Below are 21,885 nucleotides of genomic sequence, written 5' to 3' on the forward strand. Positions count from 1 at the left end.
TAGATGTTTTCTGACTAACTGAAAGAGAAACCATAGTAAGTTGCTGAAACTTAAAGGTTTCTCTTAGTTGCCCATTTAAGAAAGCAGTAAGATGTACTTGCTGTGCTATTTTCTATATGCTGAGTGCTGCTGACTGTGTGGAATGTTCTGTAGGATTATCAACACCCTGCAAAAAGCCAACAGTCACAGAGAAAATAGAAAGTTGTCTTACCTTTATGACAGCTATCACGATTTTGGAGTCCCCAGCCTGAACAGCTACTGAACTGACTGTGGTTGTAGAAAACTCCACAGCAGGACTTCCCTGGCTGGACATGGTAGTTTAGAACCAGAATTTATACTCTGGACAGCCTCTGGACAGATGTGTGTCTGCTGGTCATTTCAGAAGGCAATCACTGGGGTTACTTGGATTCATTCAGGGAAAGAGCTCGGCTCGCACTGATTACTCTGCCAAAAGGAAAGAACAGGAGGTTAAAAATAGACAACCCCATTGAGTTTATCACGAGAGGGGAGCGAGAGAAGAGAATGGGAAAGAATCGCCACACCCCTGGTATGGTAACACTAAGTGCCTGATATTTTTGCCATTATCTTAAATGAGGAGGGCAGTTTCTAGCTCTCTGCTTATCAGTTGATGTTTAATAGCAAATGGAAAAAAAATTACATCCTGACAACCCAAATTAATTTTGCCATTGAATCTATATAGCTAGGGTGGACTTTGAAACCAGCCAGTCATGGACCAGAATATCAATCTTTTCAAGATTTTCAAGTCTCCCTTGTGCAAAAAAAAAACCCCAAAATGTACTTTAAAAATAAGTTCTGGTGTGTATTTGGAGATTAAGGCACAAAATTGCTTATAATTTTAGATTAACTCGCTTTTCTAAAATTTATTGCCTTCTGTCAAATGAAGTTGATGTGATATGGTCACATTTTCTCAGAGCTTCAGATTCCTGAGGGACAGTTTAAAAATATTTCAATGAGCAATTATCAATAGATATCTACCATTTCAGGATTTCTTTGTGACTACTTTACTCCACTCACCAGCATTTTCAAATTCACTTATCACAACTACCAAGAAGTAATATACCTTGTTATTACCTTTTAATTGCAGCAAGAAAATGTTTATTGTGTTTAAGGGTTAATACTGTATATTTTACTACAGTTTTTTAAAAAAAGGATAACAATGTACTTCAGGTTTGGTTTTTATTCTCCTCCACCCCCTCTGCAGGAAAATTATAGACAGCTTCAAATCAGAGCCCAAGATCAGCAGATTAATCCTCTTGCTAGAAACCCAGCGTGTGTCACAAGCTGTCTGTGGTATTAAACAGCAGCTGTTGGATTCCCTGTCAAAGAACAGCTGAAAATAACAGTGAAGTTTAGGTCAGAGGTCAGATGCAAATACATCAGAGATATTGACTCCAAAGCTGCTAGAGCCATTGGAAACCTCTGGGACAAAGCCAGAATGGAGGATATAGCAATGAACAGAGTTAAACTAGTCCACTCACCGTTTAAACCCTTAGTTCATTTCAAAAGCATGTTCAGGCTCAAGCCTACTGTTTCAGAAGACTGAGTCAGTACCATTGCTTTGTTTTGCTAAAGTTCATGATAATATTCTTGAGTCAAAGAGGGGAAAGTGCTTTCACAGATACTTTCGTGTTCAGCAATTATTTTTGTTTCCCAGAACATGTCATGGCTGCTCAGCAATCATGTAGCTATGACCCAGGTCTCTGGTCTCAGCATCTGCCTGCTGGCCAGCAAAGTGGACACCACGCCTGGATCCCAGGTCCTGAAATCCACAAACTTTACCTGACACCATGAAGGGAGAGGTTGGTGCAAGCCAGGAGAGTAAATACCAAGAGATGCCAGGATGTAGAAAATATCATAAATGGTTTCATTTCATGGCAGAGACGGAGAACCCACCTGACCTCTTTGTTGAGTTTGCCTCAGTGTCGAAGGCAGTCGAAGCTCCTGCTTGAGCAAGTAGTTAGTCCAAACAAAGCAAAACAAACAGAAAAACCAGTTTTCCGCTAATTGCCCACAAGAACAACCAAGATTTGACAACTGTGCCACATAATATCCACACCCTAAACTAAAATGCGCGAAGCAGTATTGCCTAAATCATTGTGTACATTGCCAACCTGAACAGCAAACAGCGACCTGCACCCAGAATACACAGTGCATTTTTACTCCAAGTTAATCTTCCTGTTAGACACTCAGGGTGTGTCCAAAAAAGAAAAAAAGAAAAAAAGAAAGAAAGAAACACAGTGTGTGTCATAGTTGTATATAGACCCTCAAGAGGCAAAGGGACCTTCTGTCAGCAGGCTGAAAAGGCTGCTAGGAAAAAGGCTAGGAAAAAAGTGGTTCTGTCCATAAGGCCCCACTTAGGATGATGGATGACTGTGTAAAGAGTGTGGAGGGCAGGCCAGACTGTGGCACTGCAGGTCCACACCAAGGAAAAAGGACAAGAGAGATGAAGAGCACAGAAAATATGGCTGAAAGTCTGTTGAATTCCAAGGTTCAAGGGCAAAGGGAATTAGAAATATTTAAGACTTTGTTAAAAGATATTTCCAGCTCATCAGCAGCAAAGGTAGTGCCTTTTTGTGTGCAGATGACCTTTCTTTGTTAATTAGATGGAGTGGGACTGGGGTGTTGCATAAAGAAATTGTTTTCTACATTGGGAGACAGGAACAACAATGCAAACTGCATACATGACTTTCAGTGATTTCTGACTAATGTTTTTGAATTCAAATTCTTGTCTTTAAAACCTTTAAAAGGCTTAAATCACTTTTTTCCTCCCAGTCCCTTGCTGTCTTTTCAACTTTTTAGTCCTTTCCTCTACAGAAGCTCTGTTGTTCAGATCTCTCTATCCACACGTAGCTCATTTTGAACTTTGGCCTGTGTTTCTCCATCTAGCATAATATTTAATTATAAGTTGCACTATTAACTCTGGGAAACAATTTGGAGAATAGTTAGTATAAAATATATAGTACTAAGAAAATTGGTACACTATAATTAGATGGACTTTTTTAAAAGCTTTTTGAGATAGTTTGTTTAAACTCCACCTCCCCTATCATCACCAAAAAAAATAAAAAACAAGACAAAAAAACCCAAACCAAACCAAAACAAACAAAAACACCCAAAAAACAAAGCAAAACAAAAAACCTTACAGGCATTCTCATATCCTTTGAAGTTTATGGAGGCTCTTGCAAAGGTTATTATGCCTTCTCTGTTTATCCCTCTGGGAAATGTCTGTTTTTATACCAGCTGAATTTTAGTGAAGTATCTTCCATGGGGATATATCAAAAAGCTATAACTGGATTCTGTAGAGTTGCAAATAGCACTTGTTTTCCCCAATTTTTTTATTACAGTAAAATACACATAACATGAAATTTACCATCTTAACTGTTTTTAAGTGTACAGTTCAGGGATATTAAACACATTAATTATGTTGTACAACCATTACACCCACCTATCTCTGTAACTCTTTTAAGCTTATAAAACTGAAAATCTATCCCCTTTAAACAATAGTTTTCCATTCCTTCCTCCCCCAAACCCCTGGCAACCACCATTCTGCTTTCTGTCTCTATGATTTTGACTATTCTGAGTACCTCATATAAACGGGATCATACAGTATTTATCTTTTTGTGAGTGGCTTATTGCACTTAACATAATGTCTTTGAGGTTCAACCACGTTGCAGCATCTGTCAGAATTTCTTTCCTTTTTAAGTTGACTATATTCCAGTGTGTGTGTGTGTGTGTGTGTGTGTGTGTGTGTGTGTATACACCACATTTTGCATATCCATTCATCCATCTATGGACACTTGTAATGCTCCCATATTTTAGCTATTGGGAATAATGCTGCTACAAGCACAGGTGTACAAGTTATCTCTTTGAGATCCTGCTTTCAATTCTTTTGGGTATATACCCAGAAATGGAATCACTGTATCATATGGTAATTCTATTTTCAATTTTTGGAGGAAACATCACACTGTTTTCCATGGTGGCAAATAGCACATTTTAATAAAATATAGGTAGCTAGTAGTTTTGGAAACTTTATCATGTGATTTTTTTTAAAGATTTTATTTATTTATTTGAGAGAGAGAGCACGGGCAGTGGGGGGCAGGGGGAGGAACAGAGGGAGAGGGACAAGCAGACTCCCCACTGAGTGTGGATCCTGAGGCAGGGTTCGATCCCGGGATCCCGAGATCAAGACCTGAACCAAAATCAAGAGTCAGACACTTAACTTACTGAGCCATCCAGGCACCTGTCATGTGATCATTTTTTAGCTCTGTCTATGGGTATGACATTAAAACAACACATTTTCTTTACTGGAGTATATGTGGAGTCTGCTCATTTCTTCATAGAGAAGTGTTTGTCTTAATCAATACTATCATTAGTTAAACTTTATAAAGACAAATTAGATAGACCTGACATAAATAAAACAGAATGAGTCTATTTATCCAGGTAAAAATTCAAGGCAAAATTTTCTCTGCTATTATTATTAACAGTAATAATAATAGCTACCATTAAGTAACAGTTATTACATGCCAAGAACTGGGACAAGTGCTTTATACTCTATTCCATTTAATCCACATAAGGCTGGAAGACTTATTTTCCTGACTTTATAAATCACACACACACAGTGATTTACTTATACCCACCACCTCCTGTCTAAACTTTTCTGCCTGGGTTTCAAAGCTATCTATGGCCTGGCCCCTCCTACCTGCTCAATGACATAGACCATTATTACTAGGCCCCAAGGATCATCCTTGGTCTCTACCCTAATTTAGTTTTTCTTTGTAGGAATATCATCCTCTTCCTCGCTTCATCTATCTGAATTGCTCCCATCATTTAAGACCAAGATGAATTACCAATTCTTTTTAAAAGTTGAAATACCTGCTATATTTCTTTTTTCTAAAATTTTACTCTTGTCAAAATTTAATAATTATATGTTTATATTACAAACTTGCTTTGTTTTCTAACAATTTCATTTCTATTAGTATCTTTGTCAACTGGATTTGACATATAGAAAGGAGCCATGTCTTAACATTTTGGGGAATCTTTTCAGACCACCTCGTAAGGTCATTGTAGAGGTTAAGACAGTTGCTTACATAAAGTGCTTGGAAGAGGACCTGGTATTTAGCAAGTGCCATACAGAACACAACACTAGGCACAGAAATGATTCTTATAAATATTGGCTGACTGATTAAATCAAATTATATATAGAAAAAAAGACACTTTTATTACAATCCATCCAGTCAGTATTTATTCATGCAACCAATCGTTATTGAGCATTTGCTATATACCAGGCACTTATGCATTAGAAATATAGCAGTGAGTGAAACAGAGATCTCTACCCTTGAAAAGGTAACATTCCAATGAGAAAAGGTAGATCATAAGCAATAAAATAAGCAACCAACCTAAAAAACACTAAATTAAAGCTAGGGGAACAACAACCAATAGTAGTTTAAGTAGATTGAATCGCATATTTAGAATTTGCCAGAGAAATCAGGGGATACTTTCAGGGTATTTCTTTGCAATACAGAGGTAAACAGGAATAATAAACCGATAGTGATCACAAAACAACAAAATAAATCACATAATATGGCAAAGGCAATGGGTTAGGAGCATGGGTTCTGAAGTCCCACTGCCTTAATCTCTCTGTGCCTTAGTTTCCTCATTGCAAATTGGGGATAATGGGAATATCTGTATCATATCTGTTTGGGGGGAGGATTAAATAAGATAATATTTGTAAAACACTTAAAACAATGTCTGGTACATAGGTGGTATTCTGATAGTCATATATTATTGTTCCTAACATGACAACAACATCTGTTAAGGGATATTCTAAATCTAGTTAACTGCCAACAATTTTGAAATAAATTTTTAAAATTAAAATGAATTAAAACACATGCTCAGCAACCCAAATGGATTAAATATACTAGAAAGACATAAAATATGCATTACCAGGAAGGAAATTATTTTACTATAATCAGACGGTAAAAACATTTCCGTGAGTCATCATTTCTAGAATACCATCTTTACCAATCACTTTAGCCAAAATTTTTCCTAAGTCATTCTTTATATTATTTCATACTCCTCCTGGTACTTCTAGCTTATTTTAGATTATAAGCATTCTCACTTAACTGCCATCTATAAGTAAATGGAAATTGCTCTTTCTCCTTAAAACAGCTTCCATTCTAACCATCAGCTCATTCTTCTACGCATGTATTCACTTGTTCATTCATTGAGTATTGTTAAATACCTACTAAGTGTCAGACACTATTCCAAATACCAGGCACACAGCAATACACAAAGTTCATTCACTGATGAAACTTTCTGGTGGAGGGGACAAAATCAAACAGGAAACAAAAAGTACATATATAACTATGTCAGAATATAATAGGTGTTATGAAAAAAAAATAAGGCAAGGTAAGGAGGAGAGAGTGAACAGGGGAATAGGGATAATATTTTAGAAGGGAGTCAGAAAAGGTGTCTCCAAGAGTAGCTGAGATTTGGTTACAGACCAGAATTAAATTGAAAAGAGCAAAACATTCCAGGCATCTGGGACAGGGCATGCTTATGTTATATTTGAAAAGCATCCAGTAGGTCAGTATAGCTGGAGCTAAGTGAGGCTTGAGAGAAAAGGACTCTGATGGAACATGAGCCCTGAGAAGTAGTGGTGGCTAGTTCATATAGGGCTTTCTAGGTAGGGATCTCTATATTCTGGTTTGCTTGGGGCAATCATGGTTTACATCTGTTGCCCCAGCATAATGTCTCTTAAGGGTCCTTTCACTTCCAAGAATCCTACTTGGATGATAAATTTTGTGGCGAACTTGCTGTTAAGCCAAAGTAAGGACTTTGGATTTCATTCTAAGTGAGATGGGGACATTATTGCAAGCTTCATACAAGGAATGACGTTGTTTGACTTAACATCGTTAAAAAACAAAAAACAAAAAAACCCAAAAACAAAAACAAAAAAACCTCCTTGTGGAGAAGAGTCCATAGGAGTCAAAGTGAAAACAGGAGGTAGGATGAACTCCCTAGTACCTAACCCACAAATGCCAGCACAATGCACCCTTGGGATGCTTCTTTATGGTCATCTAAGTTTCACTTCAGAAGAATAGCATATCCAAAATATCATGACTTCTTTTGACAGTTTTACTCTATCTGTACATGGACTTCCATAGATTTCCTTACAATTAAACATGTTTAATGACATTTAAATCCTTAGCTTCTCCATAAGACCTGGAAGAATAATTATAAACAAGCAACTTCTATATCCAGCAAATTTCCTGTCTACAAATGGTAAGAAAAATAAAACAAAACTCAGGCAAGTCCAAAGAATCCTTAACTTGGTCAAAAGATCAAAGGTGACTGTATTATTATAATTTTAAGCAATAGTATACAAAAAATGATGTGCAAAATATCAATACTTATGTACATCTTTTCTTGAAAATTCTCTATATAGAGCAATGTATGACCTGGGAAACTGTCCCATCCATATATGTGTAGGCTTTAGTTAAAATGAACAGCTATTACTGATTTGGGAAAACTCCTTTCTGAATAAGAGCTGTATATAACATTTCAAGCCAGAAACTGTTCGAAAAAAATCACTGAAAAGCTTTCATGTGCCGTGTTTATTTTTCAAATTTTAAGTCACAAGACTTCCTACTCGTGTTGAGCTGTGCTTTTAGGCTCCCAGTGTAACAGGGTTCTTTCTCTGGTATAATTCCTTTTAACATAATCAAGTGCCCTAAGAGTTACCCTTCAGAACAGTGGGTGGTTATATGAGAAGATAGGAGTCTTAGTCAACTTGATTTTGGAAAATTAGATTTCTTTTGTTTTTCCGAATTGTTGCTAAACTCTAGTTGAGGCTGAGAATTTCCAGCCCAGAGTAATCCCCAGGGAGGCCAGAAAAGCAGAAGTCCTTCCAGCTGCTTGGGAAGCCAGCAGTGACACTCAGGGTGAGCTGTCACTTCTCCAAGGAGTAAGAATTTTTGCCAAGGAAGGAAAAATAATATAATGTAAAACCCAAGGACATGAAAATCAAATACGCTACACAGGATGGTATTACCAGGAAGCAGGAAGTATGTAAAGAGTTGAAAAGAAAAAAAGTTTCTTTTTAAAATGTGAGGTTTTAGTAAGAAACATGAAAACATAAAGAAATGAATATAAATATGTATATATTACACATATAATAATATACATGTGTGCAGATATGTACATTATATACAATAAGACTCTTTTAAGTAGTGTTACAGCGGGCTTTCACAGTTATGTGGGGTGATGTTTCATAATTTACTGACAGTATGTTGGCATCAGTTAATGATAAAGCCAGTTTTAACAAAATTCTGCAGATTCTATTTTTTAAAACTTAACTGCATTTCTAAAAATTTATTGTATAGACTTTAAGACCTGCATCCTTGCTCCAAGTGAGAATGCTTCATACCAGTGTTCACACAGAAGTCTCTTGCTACAAGGGTCTTCATTTTTGTTAATACATCACTCACCCAAGTCGTAGAACCCAACATGAAAGGCAATATGATTGCTGAGAATGTCCGGAAGCATAAAGAAGTTACTAACACCTGCAGGAAAAAAGATATTCATATACTCCAGCTTTTAGGAAAAACAGGAAACAAGATGAGAGAAACTCACAGAAACCTGGAAATCAAAAATGGAAACAAAAGTAGCAGCTCATTTGTGCCACACCCCACACAACTCACACCACCCTAAGCAAACCAGTTTCCTATCACAAATTCCACACTCACAAAGGAAGGACTTCAAAAGCAAAGTCAATTTACTTTACGTAGAGTTTAGATTCTGCTTCTGGCTTGTCCCTGCCTTAAGCTCCTGCTATCAGGGTGAGCCGATGGCCTCACCACAAATGTTTGATGAGCACCTGCTGTGCATTGGCCCTGATGTCCTTAATTAGCACCATCCTCATCAAATTCCTTTAGATTTGTAAAACTTGTAACCACTGAATCTGGCTGGGCCCCTCGGCAACCCTGTACTTCTGTCACAGGAATTGGAGAACGGAGGCAAAAGAGATTCAGTGGCTTATTCAAGTTTATGAACCAAGTGAATCTACAGCCCAGCCCCTTCCCTCTTGGTCTTTTGCTCCAATACCACAGAGAGTAAGTTCTTCTATTCTAATGTGAGGTCAAAAATTATTCAGATGTCCACACACAGCCTTCACTCAGCTAGCTCACACATTGAGCACTTTCTGGAAAGAACCCTGAGTCAGAACCTTACAACAAGCATTCTTACAGGTCAACAACAGATGTACAAAACTCCATCTTTTCCTCCCGTTTTCTGCATTAGAAAACTAAAGATAAAATCTACACATGAAGCACTTGTACAAGAAGGCTTTTATAACATAGAAAATACACCAAGCCTAATATCCTGGAAATGACAAGAACCTTCTTAAGAAATTTTCCAAATCAGGGGCACCTAGGTGGTTCAGTCAGTTAAGCATCTGACTCTTGATTTTGGCTCACATGATCTGAGGGTTGTGAGATCAAGCCTAGCAAGCCTGCTTGGGATTCTCTCTCTCCCTCTCACTCTGCCCCTCTCCCCCATCCCTAAAAAAAAGAAGAAAAAGTAAGAATTTCCCCAAATCAATGTGAGCAATCACAATACAGAATAGTTTTATACATGGGTGTAAATTAACAGCATCATAATAAAACTGCTTTGGGTTTGTGTCATAGTTCTTCCTACCTTTTTTTTTTTTTTTTTGGTTGTTAAAATGAAATTACATTATTAAGGAATTTATACATAGAAGAATGGAAATCAATTCTTCTAGTAACATTCACTATAGGATTGTTAAGTAATTTTATAGGCATTTGTATAAATTATGCATTGATGTTCATTCTTCCTATACTTCAAATATGAAACAAAAATATCTGCTGGGGGTGCCTGGACGGCTCAGTCGGTTAAGTGTCTGCCTTCCACTCAGGTCATGATTCCAAAGTCCTGGGACTGAGTCCCACAAAGGGCTCCCTGCTCAGCTGGGAGCCTGCTTCTCCCTCTGCCTGCTGCTCCCCCTGTTTGTGCTCTGTCAAATAAATAAAACCTTAAAAAAAAAAAAAAAAGCATCTGCTGTACAAATGTCTGCTTAAAATCTATTTCATGGACTTTCAACTTCTCAGATTCCTAATTCTATTTTCCTAATTTCCCCATACTTTACACAGGTATGTTTAAGTATAAATATTCAAAAGAAGATACATGACTTCCTTGGATTTTCATTTTTTTCCATATACTTTGCTGGTATTTAAGAAAAAATCCATGGAGAAAGGAAATAGCTATATTTAGCATTCATTTTGAAATTTGCTGCTATGTTGACTATTCAATCTATATTTATCTATCTTGCCATTTTATTGGATTACTATTATTTATATATATTATTTTTATACTTAAATATATCTTTAGAGATAATTTATATATTACATATTTTATATCTAATTTATATTTTATATTTTAATTGATATATATTTCAATATACATAGACTTAATATAGATTAAATGTAGAGGCATATAGGACCACGGTGTGACTCCCTGAATATCGGAATCCACCAATCTTCACCTTTCCACCTTTTCAATTCATATTTTAATGTAATGATTTCCAACCTTCTTTAAGCTACTACACTCTGTGGTTTAATGTATGAAATTACTAATCCATTACTTCTCCCTTCCTGCCCATAGTATATCATGTGCTAAACTGTGTTGTAATATTAATTGGGTTTTTAAAGGTGTTTTTAAAAATATTTAAATTTTTGTGGAGATATTTGAAGATACTTTGAGGTATCACAAACTTTAGACTTAGAAATGTTAGTATTCCAATAATTTATTTTTTTCAGCCTTATTGAGATATAATCGACATAAGACATGTAAGTTTAAGGTGTATAATGTGTTGACTGCGAAATAATTACCACTGTAGCATTAGCTAGCACCTCCATCACACATATATATATAATATATAGTAACATTTTAATAAATATATATATCTTTTAAATATATATTTATATATATAACATATATAAATATAAATTTATATGTATTTATATATATAAATAGATAAATATAAATACATATATATATATATACTTAGAGTGGGAGATGAGGGGTGGAGGGGCAGAGGGTGAGAGAGAGAGAGAATCCCAAGTAGGCTCCACGTGCAGAGCCTGAGGTGGGGCTTGGTCTCACAACCTTGATATCATGACCTGAGCCAAAATCAAGAATTGGATGCTTGGGGCGCCTGGGTGGCACAGCGGTTAAGCGTCTGCCTTCGGCTCAGGGTGTGATCCCGGCGTTATGGGATCGAGCCCCACATCAGGCTCTTCCGCTATGAGCCTGCTCCTGCCTCTCCCACCCCCCCTGCTTGTGTTCCCTCTCTCGCTGGCTGTCTCTATCTCTGTCGAATAAATAAATAAAATCTTTAAAAAAAAAAAAGAATTGGATACTTAACCAACTGAACCAACCAGGCACCCCTGCAGTGAGACTATCAAGATGTACTCCCTTAGCAACTTTCACGTGTATAATACAGTATTGTTAACTATAATTACCATGTTGTGCATTAAATCCTGAGAACTTATCTTCTAATTGGAAGGTTGTACTTCAAATTAGTTTGGAAGTTTGACCAACATCTCCCCATTATTCTGATCTCCTAGCCCCTGGTAACCACCATTCTATTCTGTTCCTATGAGTTTGGCTTTTTTTAGATTCCACATGTGGAATCTGGGTGGCTCAGTCGGTTGAGCAACTGCCTTCAGCTCAGGTCATGATCCCAGGGTCCTGGGATCGAGTCCTGCATCCGGCTCTCTCCTTCTGCCTGCTGCTCCCCCTGCTTGTGTTCTTTCTCTCTCTCTCTCTGGCATATAAATAAATAAAAAATCTTTTAAAAAAATCAACAAACCTTAGGGGCGCCTGGGTGGCACAGCGGTTGAGCGTCTGCCTTCAGCTCAGGGCGTGAGCGCGGCATTATGGGATGGAGCCCCACATCAGGCTCCTCCGCTATGAGCCTACTTCTTCCTCTCCCACTCCCCCTGCTTGTGTTCCCTCTCTCTCTGGCTGTCTCTATCTCTGTTGAATAAATAAATAAAATCTTTAAAAAAATAAAAATAAAAAAAAAATCAACAAACCTTAAAAAAAAAAGATTCCATATGCGAGATCATACAGTATTTACCTTGCTCTGACTTTTTTCACTTAGCATAATGCCCTCAAGATCCAACCATCTCTCACAAATGGCAAGATTTCCTTCTTTTTCATGGCTAAATGATATTCCATGTATTTATATAATTTCTTTATCCATTCCTCCATTGACACTTTGGTTGTTTTCATAGCTTGGCTATTGTGCATACTGCTATAATAAACATGGGAGTGCAGACATCTCTTCAAGATTCTGCTTTCATTTCCTTTGGATATATACCCAGAAGTAGGATTGTTGGATCATATGGTGCCTCTATTTTTAATTTTTAAAGAAACCTCCATCTTGTTTTCCATAGTGGCTGCACAAATTTGTATTCCCAACAACAGTGCACAAGGATTCCCTTTTCTCAACATCCTTGCCAACTCTTGTTATCTATTGTCTTTTTGATGACAGCCATTCTAATAGGTGTGAGGTGATATCTCATTGTTTTGATTTGCATTTCTCTTACAATTAGTAGTGTTGAACATCTCTTCATGTACCTATTATATATCTGTACGTCTTCTTTGGAAAAATGCCTATTCAGTTCCTCTGCCTATTTAAGTGGATTTTTTTTTTGCTATTGAGTTATATGATTGTGGGTTGGTTTTTGTTTGTTTGGTTGTTTTGGCTATATACTTTGAATATTAACCACTTTTCAGATAGATATATGCTTTACAAATATTTTCTCCCATTCTGTACGTTGTCTTTTCATTTCATTGATTGTTTGTTGTTGTTGTTGTTTTGCTGTGCAGAAGCTTTTTAAAAGTTTGATGTAGTCCCATGTATTGATTTTTTCTTTTGTTGCTTGTGCTTTTGCTGCCATATCCAAATTCATTGCTAAGACCAATGTCAAGGAGTTTTTTTCCTATGCTTTCTTCTAGGAGTTTCATGGTTTCAGGTCTTATGTTTAAGCCTACAGCAACTATGAGTTAATTTTTGTGTGTGGTGTAAGATAAGGGTCCAATTTCATTTTTCTGCATGTGGTTATCCAGTTTTCCCAACACCATTTATTGAAAAGACTATTCTTTCCCTGTTGAGGCTTTTTAGCTTCCTTGTTAAGTATTAGTTGACCATGTAGATGGTGGTTTACTTCTGGGTCTCAAATCTATTCCAGTGGTCTGTGTGTCTTATGATAGTGTCATACTGTTTTAATTGCTATAGCTTTGTAATATAGTTTGAAAGTGTGTTGCCTTTTTTCCTCAGGATTGTTTTGGCTATTTGGGGTTTTGGGGGATTATATAAATTTTAAGATTTTGTGTTTTTGTGAAAAAATTTTGGAATTTTGATAGGGATTGTATTACATCTATAGATGACTTTGGGTAGTATGAACATTTTAACAATATTCTTCCAATCCATGTACATGGATATCTCTCTACTTGTTTGTGTTTTCTTCAATGTCTTTCATCAAAGTCTTGTAGTTTTGAGAGTACAGATCTTTCACTTCCTTGGTTAAAATTGTTCCTGTTTTACTGGTTTTGATGCTATTATGAATGGACTTTTCTTTTTTAGATATTTTGTCATTAGTATTTAGAAACACAACTGATTACTGTATGTTGAGCTTATATGCTGCAACTTCACTGAATTCATTGATTAGTTAAGATTTTATTTATTTTTGAGAGAGAGAGAACATGTTGGGGGGGCAGAGGAAGAAGCAGACTTCCTGCTGAGCAGGGAGCCTGATGTAGGACTTGATCCCAGGACCCTGGGATCATGACCTGAGCCAGAGGCAGATTCTTAACAGTCTGAACCACCCAGGCATCCTCACTGATTAGTTCTAACAGGTTTTTTTGGTAGAGTCTTTAGGGATTTCTTTTATATATATATAAGATCATATCATCTACAAAGACAATTTTACTTCTTTCTTTCCGATTTGGATAACTTTTATTTCTTTATCTTGCCTGAATGCTCTAGTACTATGTTGAATAAGAGTGGTGAGAGTAGGGACCTTTGTCTTGTTCCTGATCTTAAAGGAAAAGTTTTCAACCCTTCACTGTTCGCATGATGTTAGCTGTGGTTCGTCATATATGGCCTTTATTATATTGAGGTATTTTCCTTCTATACCCAATTAGTTGAGTTTTTATCATGAAAGGATGTTGTATTTTTCCAAATGCCTTTTCTGCATCTACTGAGATGATCATATCGTTTTTATTTTTCATTCTATTAACGTGGTGTATCACATGTATTGATTTGGTATGTTGAACTGTCCTTGATTCCCGAGATATCTCATTTGATCATGATATACGTTCCTTCTAATGTGCTATTGAATTCAGTTTGCTAATATTCTGTTAAGAATTTTTGCATCGGTATTCATTGGGAATATTGGCCTTTAGTTTTATAATCTTATATGTCTGTGGTATTAGAGTGATGCTAGTCTTGTGGAATGAGTTTGGAACTATTCCCTCACCCTTGACATTTTGGAAGAGTTTAAGAAGGATTTGGTTTTAATTCTTCCTTAAAAGTTTGGTAGAATTTAGCAGTGAAGCCATTATCTCCTGGACGTTTCCTTGTTGGAGGTTTTTGATTACAGATTCAATCTGTTTACTTGTTATTGACTGCTCAGATTTTCTCTTTCTTCATGATTCAGCCTTGGTATGTTCTGTTTCCAGAAATTTATCCATTTCTTCTAGATTATCCAGTTTGTTGGTTTATAATTGCTCAGAGTAGTCTCTATGATCTTTTGTATATCTGTGATATCGGTAGTAATGTCTCTTCTTTCACTTGATTTTGAGTCTTCTTTTTTCCTTAATCTAGCCAAAGATTTGTCAGCTTTTTTTTTTTTTTTAAAGAGCTCTTAGTTTTGTTGATCTTTTCTATTGTTTTCTGGCCTCTATTTATTTCTGTTCTGTTCTTTGTTATTTTCTTCTTTCTCTTAACTTTGGGTTTAGTTTGTTCTTTTTTTAGTTCCTTAAGGTATAAAACTAGGTTGTTTGAGATCTTTCCTTCCTCTTAATCTGTGCATTTATCACTGTAAATGTCCTCTTAGAACTGCTTTTGCGGCATTCTATAGATTTTGGTATGTTGTGTTTCCATTTTCATTTGTTTCAGGATATTTTTTCATTTCCCTTTTGAGTTCTTCTTTGACTCGTTGGTTGTTCAGGAGATTCTTCTTTTCACTTTTAAAATCACTTTGTCTATCTGGGTTGATAGGTACATGGACAAAATGGGAGGGTGATTTGGCCATATCATCAGTAGCAATGGATCACAGGTAGACTTGGCTGAGGGTCCAAACAGGCTAAATCAAACAGGTGGTAGAACATGTAAACAAATAATATGGTTAAACAGAAAATCTAAGTTACTATTGCAATGTGATACCCCCCTGTCATAATTGGCTTCCACAGACTGGTTAGGCTTGAGAACATCTGGGTTGTGTAATATTAGCTTGAGAACATCTCAAGCTAATATTTGGTTAGTTTTCTGAATTTTCTTCTTCATGGTTGTCAGGCGGCTTGGGTAAATAATGTGGCTGAAGCCAAGGTACGTTTCCATCAAACCCAAGGAATAAATTCAAATTCATTTCTTTACAAACAAAACCTCGAGACCAAGGAACTGAAAGGAAGCTCTTTTGTTTAGAATGTATGCTCCAGGATAAAGAGTAATGTGCATTTTATTTAGAATCTCTCCACAGAATTCTATCTCCTAACTACATTTGGATTTGCAAAATTCGGAGAATACAACAGATAGACAGATCAGCTTGTGGAGAATTACAAGGTAGAAGTCTGTTTTTGTGCCCTCACACTCCGTTTCCTCCTAGTCTCCTCTGCCATGGTGCACACCACCTGCCATGAACCCCTTGCCTCAGTGCCAGCTACTCTTGTCCTTACCTGGTTGTTAACCAGTCCCCACCAGGGAACTGTCTCTTACCTAATGTTTTAGTTGATACCGACTTGAAGCATGGCCCCTTCTAGATGATGCTGTGTTTAGGACTCTTGACAAGAGATGTTTTTATGTTTGGAGAGTGGACCTTCAAAAAACAAACTTGTGGTCTTGTCTACTCTCTCCTCTGCTATCATCATAGCATTTAAGGAAAAGCCCAAAGAGGATCAAATGGGTTAAAAACAAAACAGAATAGAAATTTGATGACATATTAGATTCCATGCAAATATTTTTTTTGACAGATACTTATTGAGCATTTCTGTTGTTCTAGGTATTGATTTAGGCACCAGGGAAACATCAGTGAAGACACACAGGATCTTTGTCCTCAAGGACCTTGCAGTGTAGGAAGCTCAGAGAAAAAAGATGCAATACACAACACTGATCATGTGCCAGCTACCCTCCTAAAGATTTGATAATCTCATATAATTACCAGAAAAACACTGAGGTATTTACTACTAATTTCATTTTACTGAGGAAATTGACCTAGATACAGTAAATAACTTATCCAGAGTTACAAAGTTAATATGACTCAACCATGCCAACCCAACACCAAAAACAGGACTCTTAACCAACAGCGTTAGAATGTAGAGCCAAACTTGTATAACTCCAAAGCCTGTATTCTGGTTTCTGTGTCACACTGCCTAAAACAAATTCAATTTTGAATAGATGTAGAATTATAAACAAATTTACAAAACTGAAAGATTAAACATCTATTCACAATTTCAGGTATGTCTAAGTAGGCTCTACACTTGTGAATTCTCTTCATCATCAATCCGACTATAAGAAAGAATTGGTTGTGATTTGCTACTCTGAGGACCTAAGTTTCTGTCTCAGTCTATTTCATGTCATTAATGTTGATATATCATTCTGTTGTTGTATGTCTTTGTTTATTCCATGGGTTGGGCCTTGTGTGCTTGCATTTTATATGTAAATACACTATGTACTTTATATTTTCTCAGAAATACTATTGTAAAAAGCTCTGTGAATACTGTTCACATCATTATTCTAATAAATTTTCATGCATGTTGTTCCTCCATTTCCCCCTTCCTCTCCATTTTTTCTTATTTTCCTGTTTTGTTTTTTCTCTTGTACTTCTCATTTCCTGCATTCTACATAGTCTTGTTCTGTCTCTCCATGTTGGCTACTGTGCCCATTCAAGTAATACACTCCACAGCTACTACTTCTTCACTTCCCCTTTCCTTTGTTTTAACCATCTGTAAGCATGTAACCTTTTTTCTTTACTCCCCTAAAACTGCTGGTCCATGCTCATCCATGGAGTTTTCTTTATTCACTTAATGCCATCAAAAAAAAAATTATTTCAGTAGGAAAGAGCTGCTTCTACGCAATGCTATTTTTAAAAATTTTTTTGGTTTTATTTAAAAAGCAGCCCTAAAAGTAGTGTGGTAGTGGCAAAAGAATAGACACACCAATCAACAGAACAGAATAGCTGGCCCAGAAGCGGGCCCAGGAGAGTCAAGAACACAATATATTTTCAAGGAAGTATCAGAAATCAATGGAAGGAACAGATTATTCAGTAAGTAATGTTGAGAACATTTTGACATTTGAAAAAACCTATCATATCATCACCTCACATAACACACTAAAACTGCTTTTGGATTTAAGAATTAAGTAAATTCTTTTTTTTTTTTTTAAGATTTTATTTATTTATTCGACAGAGATAGAGACAGCCAGCGAGAGAGGGAACACAAGCAGGGGGAGTGGGAAAGGAAGAAGCAGGCTCCCAGCAGAGGAGCCTGATGTGGGGCTCGATCCCATAACACTGGGATCACGCCCCGAGCCGAAGGCAGACGCTTAACCGCTGTGCCACCCAGGCGCCCCGAATTAAGTAAATTCTTAAGTAAACATAAAACTGCAGAGGAGGATCAAAATTTAAGCTAAAGGAGAAGGATTTTTCTAAGCATTAAGGCAATGTGAGAAATCAAAAAGAGGATTGGTTAATGGATTTCACCATAAAAATGAACATACTAAGATGAACATACTAACAAAATTCATAAAAATAAAAAATATGCAACAAATGAATCACTAAATTCTACCTACGAAATAATAATACACTATGTTCATTAAAGTGATTTTAAATAAAACAAACTAGGAACAATACTGCCATAAGTATGATAAAGGATTATTATGCTTATTATATAAAGAACTTCTACACACAAAAAAGAAAAAATGCTAAGACTCCAAAGGAGAAGTACACAAAAATAATAGATAAGTTTACCAAGTGGAAACACAATGAATAATACTAAATTACTAAATTATTTTCAGCCTCACTGGCAGTTAAGAAATATAAAATAAACTGCTTTTGTTTAAAATTTGCAAAAGACTTTATAAATAACACCTGAAGCTGGAAAGACTGTCATGAAATGAGCACTCTAGCTTTTGATGGAAGCATAAATTTGCCTAACCTTCTGGGAAGCAATTCAACTATATCTATCAAAAGCCTTAAAAAATGGATAAACCCCAATCCAATATTTCCTATTTCAGGAATCTTGAGGATAGATGCTGTCACAATTAAGTGCAAAGACATTCACATTAGCATTGCTTATCATAGCATAAAGAAAGACCAAAAAGAAGGAATGGAATGAAATGTTTTGCCTAATAGTGTAATGGTTAAATTAGGATATCTATTTACAGAATATTAACACAGCCATTGGCTTACACTTAAAAAAAGGGGGGCGGGATTTGATAAAGGGAAAATTTTATGGCCATAAAAGTCAGGAAATAAAGTTGAATGCTAGTATAATCTTGTTAGGTAAAATACAAATGAAATGCATCAAATATGAACTGTATTTTCATCTGTTGATGAATTATGGACAGTTTTTGTTTTCTATATTTTTCTCTATTTCCTAGGGTGCTTTTTAAAAGCAATAGCTATACTTCTTTTTTAAGTTTAGACAATTTTTTTTTTTTTTTTTGAGGGAGAGAGAGACAGGCAGAGGAAGAGGGAGAGAATCTTAAGCAGGCTCCACATCCAGTATAGAGTCTGACATGGGGCTCAATCTGACAACCCTGAGATCATGACCTGAGCCAACATCAAGAATCAGGACACTTAGCTGACTGAGCGTCCCAGAAACAGAATTTTAAATAATAAAGCAAGAAGGCACAGTGCACCATAATCATCACTCTGTCATGAGATAGTAGAAATTTCAGTTCAGGCTTCACTGTTTTGAGTTTACTAAAATTTTCCACATATGAATGTGCTTATTTCCCTGAACCTGTTTATTTTATAAATATATTTGATTGCTGTGATCCCTAGAAGTATGTAACATACTTCCCAAAATGCCACTTCTGCATTCTTTTAAATTACAGAAATCATAATTTGAAAGATGATCAGACAATGACTTTGAAAGGTTCATATACCAAATTTTTTATAAAAGATATTCTAGAATCTTGCAATCCAAAGTGGTTTATAGAATCTTGCAATCCAAAGTGGTATTATTATCAACATCTGGAAACTTGTTGGAAATGCAGAACCTCAGTTCCTACCCAACTTACTGAATCAGAATCTGCATTTTATTTTTTTTTAATATTTTATTTATTTATTTGACAGAGAGAGAGACAGCCAGCGAGAGAGGGAACACAAGCAGGGGGAGTGGGAGAGGACGAAGCAGGCTCCCAGCAGAGGAGCCTGATGTGGGGCTTGATCCCAGAACACCAGGATCACGCCCCGAGCCAAAGGCAGACGCTGAACGACTGAGCCACCCAGGTGGCCCAGAATCTGCATTTTAATAACATCTCCAGTTAATTTATAGGCGTAGTTGGATTTGGTAATTACTGATCTAGAACACATACTCTAGTTCAAACTACATGTTTACAATGTAACTATGTTCCTCCCTTGAAGCTAAATCTATGTTCACATCCTAAGTACCAAAGAGATATCTCTGTGGTCTATGAGCTCTAAACATTTTCTTAGAACAAAAGCAGTCTCAGGGTGCCTGGGTGGCTCAGTCCGTTAAGTTCTGGACTCTTGATTTAAGCTCAGGTCATGATCTTAGGGTTGTGACATTGAGCCCTGCGTCGGGCTCTGTGCTTGGTGTGGAGTCTGCTTGTCCCCCTCTCTCTCCTCCCCTTGCTCACTCTAGTTCTCTCTCAAATAAATAAAATCTTTAAAAAAAAATAAAGAACAAAAGCAGTCTCCAACTACTGAATGGGATATGTTCTAAAAATCTGTTGGTAGGTAAGTCAATTGTTCACAACTTGCAACATACAGTAATATTAATACTAACTAAATGTCTAGGTCACTCTACAGAGTAGATTGTTAGATAGTTAATCTACAATGTAGCTAAAGTGAGCCAAATTGCATGTTAATCATTGTTTTTGATGGGAAAAATTTGTTCCCAGTCCTAACAGAAGAGTCTAGGAAAGCCTGGTCCTGCCATCAATACAGCACTTCCACATAGATGTGACTGCGTAGACAACTGGTAGAGCTAATAGTCTGAGAGTGATGTAGATACAAGAATAAAATGGATAGAAAGACAGGAATGCCAAGGGTTGCTATTGACTCATTCATGTTGTCTCCCAGTCTTCATTTTTACTAAGAATAGACATTGGCAAGATTACTTATCTTCAGGGGTTTGGAGGAACCCTCATCCTGGGATTTCCAAAACAGGCATGGCTTCATCAGTACCAACCTATAACAAAAGTTATAACTGAATTGTCCATTAAGAGTATTTTCTTTGCTTGTCCATTCTTAAAATGTAGTTTTGTCCTACACAAAATAATTTGTTTGAAATAGACCTGAAGAGAGGGATGTAAGCAAATTTCAGTGTACACTTTTTTCATGAGGTATTTAAACCATGATGTTATATTCTCCATATTTCAGACATTATGACTTCATTGAGATTTACTTTCTATAACATTTTGAAAATAAAAAAGGTACATTGATTTATACTTTTTAAATTATACTCCCCCAGATTTTCTTATATATTCTTATTTCATCTTCAGAATTCTTGTTGCAACAGATATTTCAGGATATAAGAATAAACTTGGTAGGCATTTTATACTTAGAAGTGCTTTTAAAACACCCATTTTAGTAGAAAAATTAGAAAATAAACATAAGAATATTATAATGATCTATTAATTCCATATCTAACTTACTAAAGTTCTGCAAATAGCTATTTTTATCTTTAAAAATGGATTATAATATTCCTATAGTTTTGGAGACTGCTTTTCACTCAACAATGTATCATGCATATCTTTTTAATAGACTTCTACCAACTTCACTAGATAAAGTTCTATAACATTTTCAATGGTATAATATTCTTAAAGAATACATTTATTAAAACATTTGGGTTGTTTTCAATTTTTTGTTCTTATGAACATTTATAACTAAATGTTTTCAAGACTAGACCCTTTTTATTAAATAATCAAAGTGATTAAAGTGGAAGTAAACTTCCAAAGATAGCTAAGTTATGATCCGTTGTAGTGGAAGGCTATTTAATAAGGAGTGTGGTTTGTTAACCATTACATTTTATTTAATCATGGTCACAAATGAGCTTTTATGTTTATTGTTCACTTCTTTTCCAGTTTTTCCAACTATTTTTTTGTTAGATACTTTTTGATTCCCGTATCACGGTAATTCTCTTCCTTCCGGACCTGGCAAAAACTGGGTATTTCTTGTGCTCATTTTGATTTGTCACATAAAGGTTTGTGATCATCAGAATACTTTTGGGTAGATTTTACACATTAGATGGAACAGCTTTGTGGATACACTAAGTGTCTAACGGGAAATCTAAAGATGGGGGTAAATACTGTAACTAGTAAAATGAAAATATCAATTGAAAATAAAGGTATATTCTTTTTTATATACATAT

At 36.0% G+C, this 21,885-nt stretch overlaps 2 protein-coding genes across 14 annotated transcripts in view; both read right to left on the reverse strand.

The window, feature by feature from the left end:
- CCDC141 (coiled-coil domain containing 141) overlaps nt 1-12,748 on the reverse strand; it is a 205,285-nt gene extending 192,537 nt beyond the window's left edge. For 8 of the 10 annotated variants that reach the window (XM_048214373.2, XM_057316443.1, XM_057316434.1 and 5 more), the window contains exons 1-3: nt 11,909-12,748; nt 8,508-8,582; nt 212-444 (exon numbers count right to left, since the gene is read on the reverse strand). In XM_048214373.2, coding sequence (XP_048070330.1) covers nt 212-313 — 102 coding nt within the window. In that variant the 5' untranslated portion in view covers nt 314-444; nt 8,508-8,582; nt 11,909-12,748. Of the gene's footprint in view, nt 1-211; nt 445-8,507; nt 9,692-11,908 lie in introns of those variants that run through there. The other 2 variants (XM_026492424.4, XM_026492422.4) reach the window with 2 other exon arrangements.
- Nucleotides 12,749-13,781: 1,033 nt separating this feature from the next.
- The window catches only part of SESTD1 (SEC14 and spectrin domain containing 1), a 156,962-nt gene continuing 148,858 nt past the window's right edge, over nt 13,782-21,885 (reverse strand). For all 4 annotated transcript variants that reach the window (XM_057316498.1, XM_057316455.1, XM_057316504.1 and 1 more), the window contains one exon: nt 13,782-20,703. The gene's annotated coding sequence lies outside the window, so the exon portion shown is untranslated. The remainder of the gene's footprint in view (nt 20,704-21,885) is intronic.

This window comes from Ursus arctos, unplaced genomic scaffold, assembly GCF_023065955.2.
Source record: "Ursus arctos isolate Adak ecotype North America unplaced genomic scaffold, UrsArc2.0 scaffold_1, whole genome shotgun sequence".
In the NCBI taxonomy this organism is placed as follows: domain Eukaryota; kingdom Metazoa; phylum Chordata; class Mammalia; order Carnivora; family Ursidae; genus Ursus; species Ursus arctos.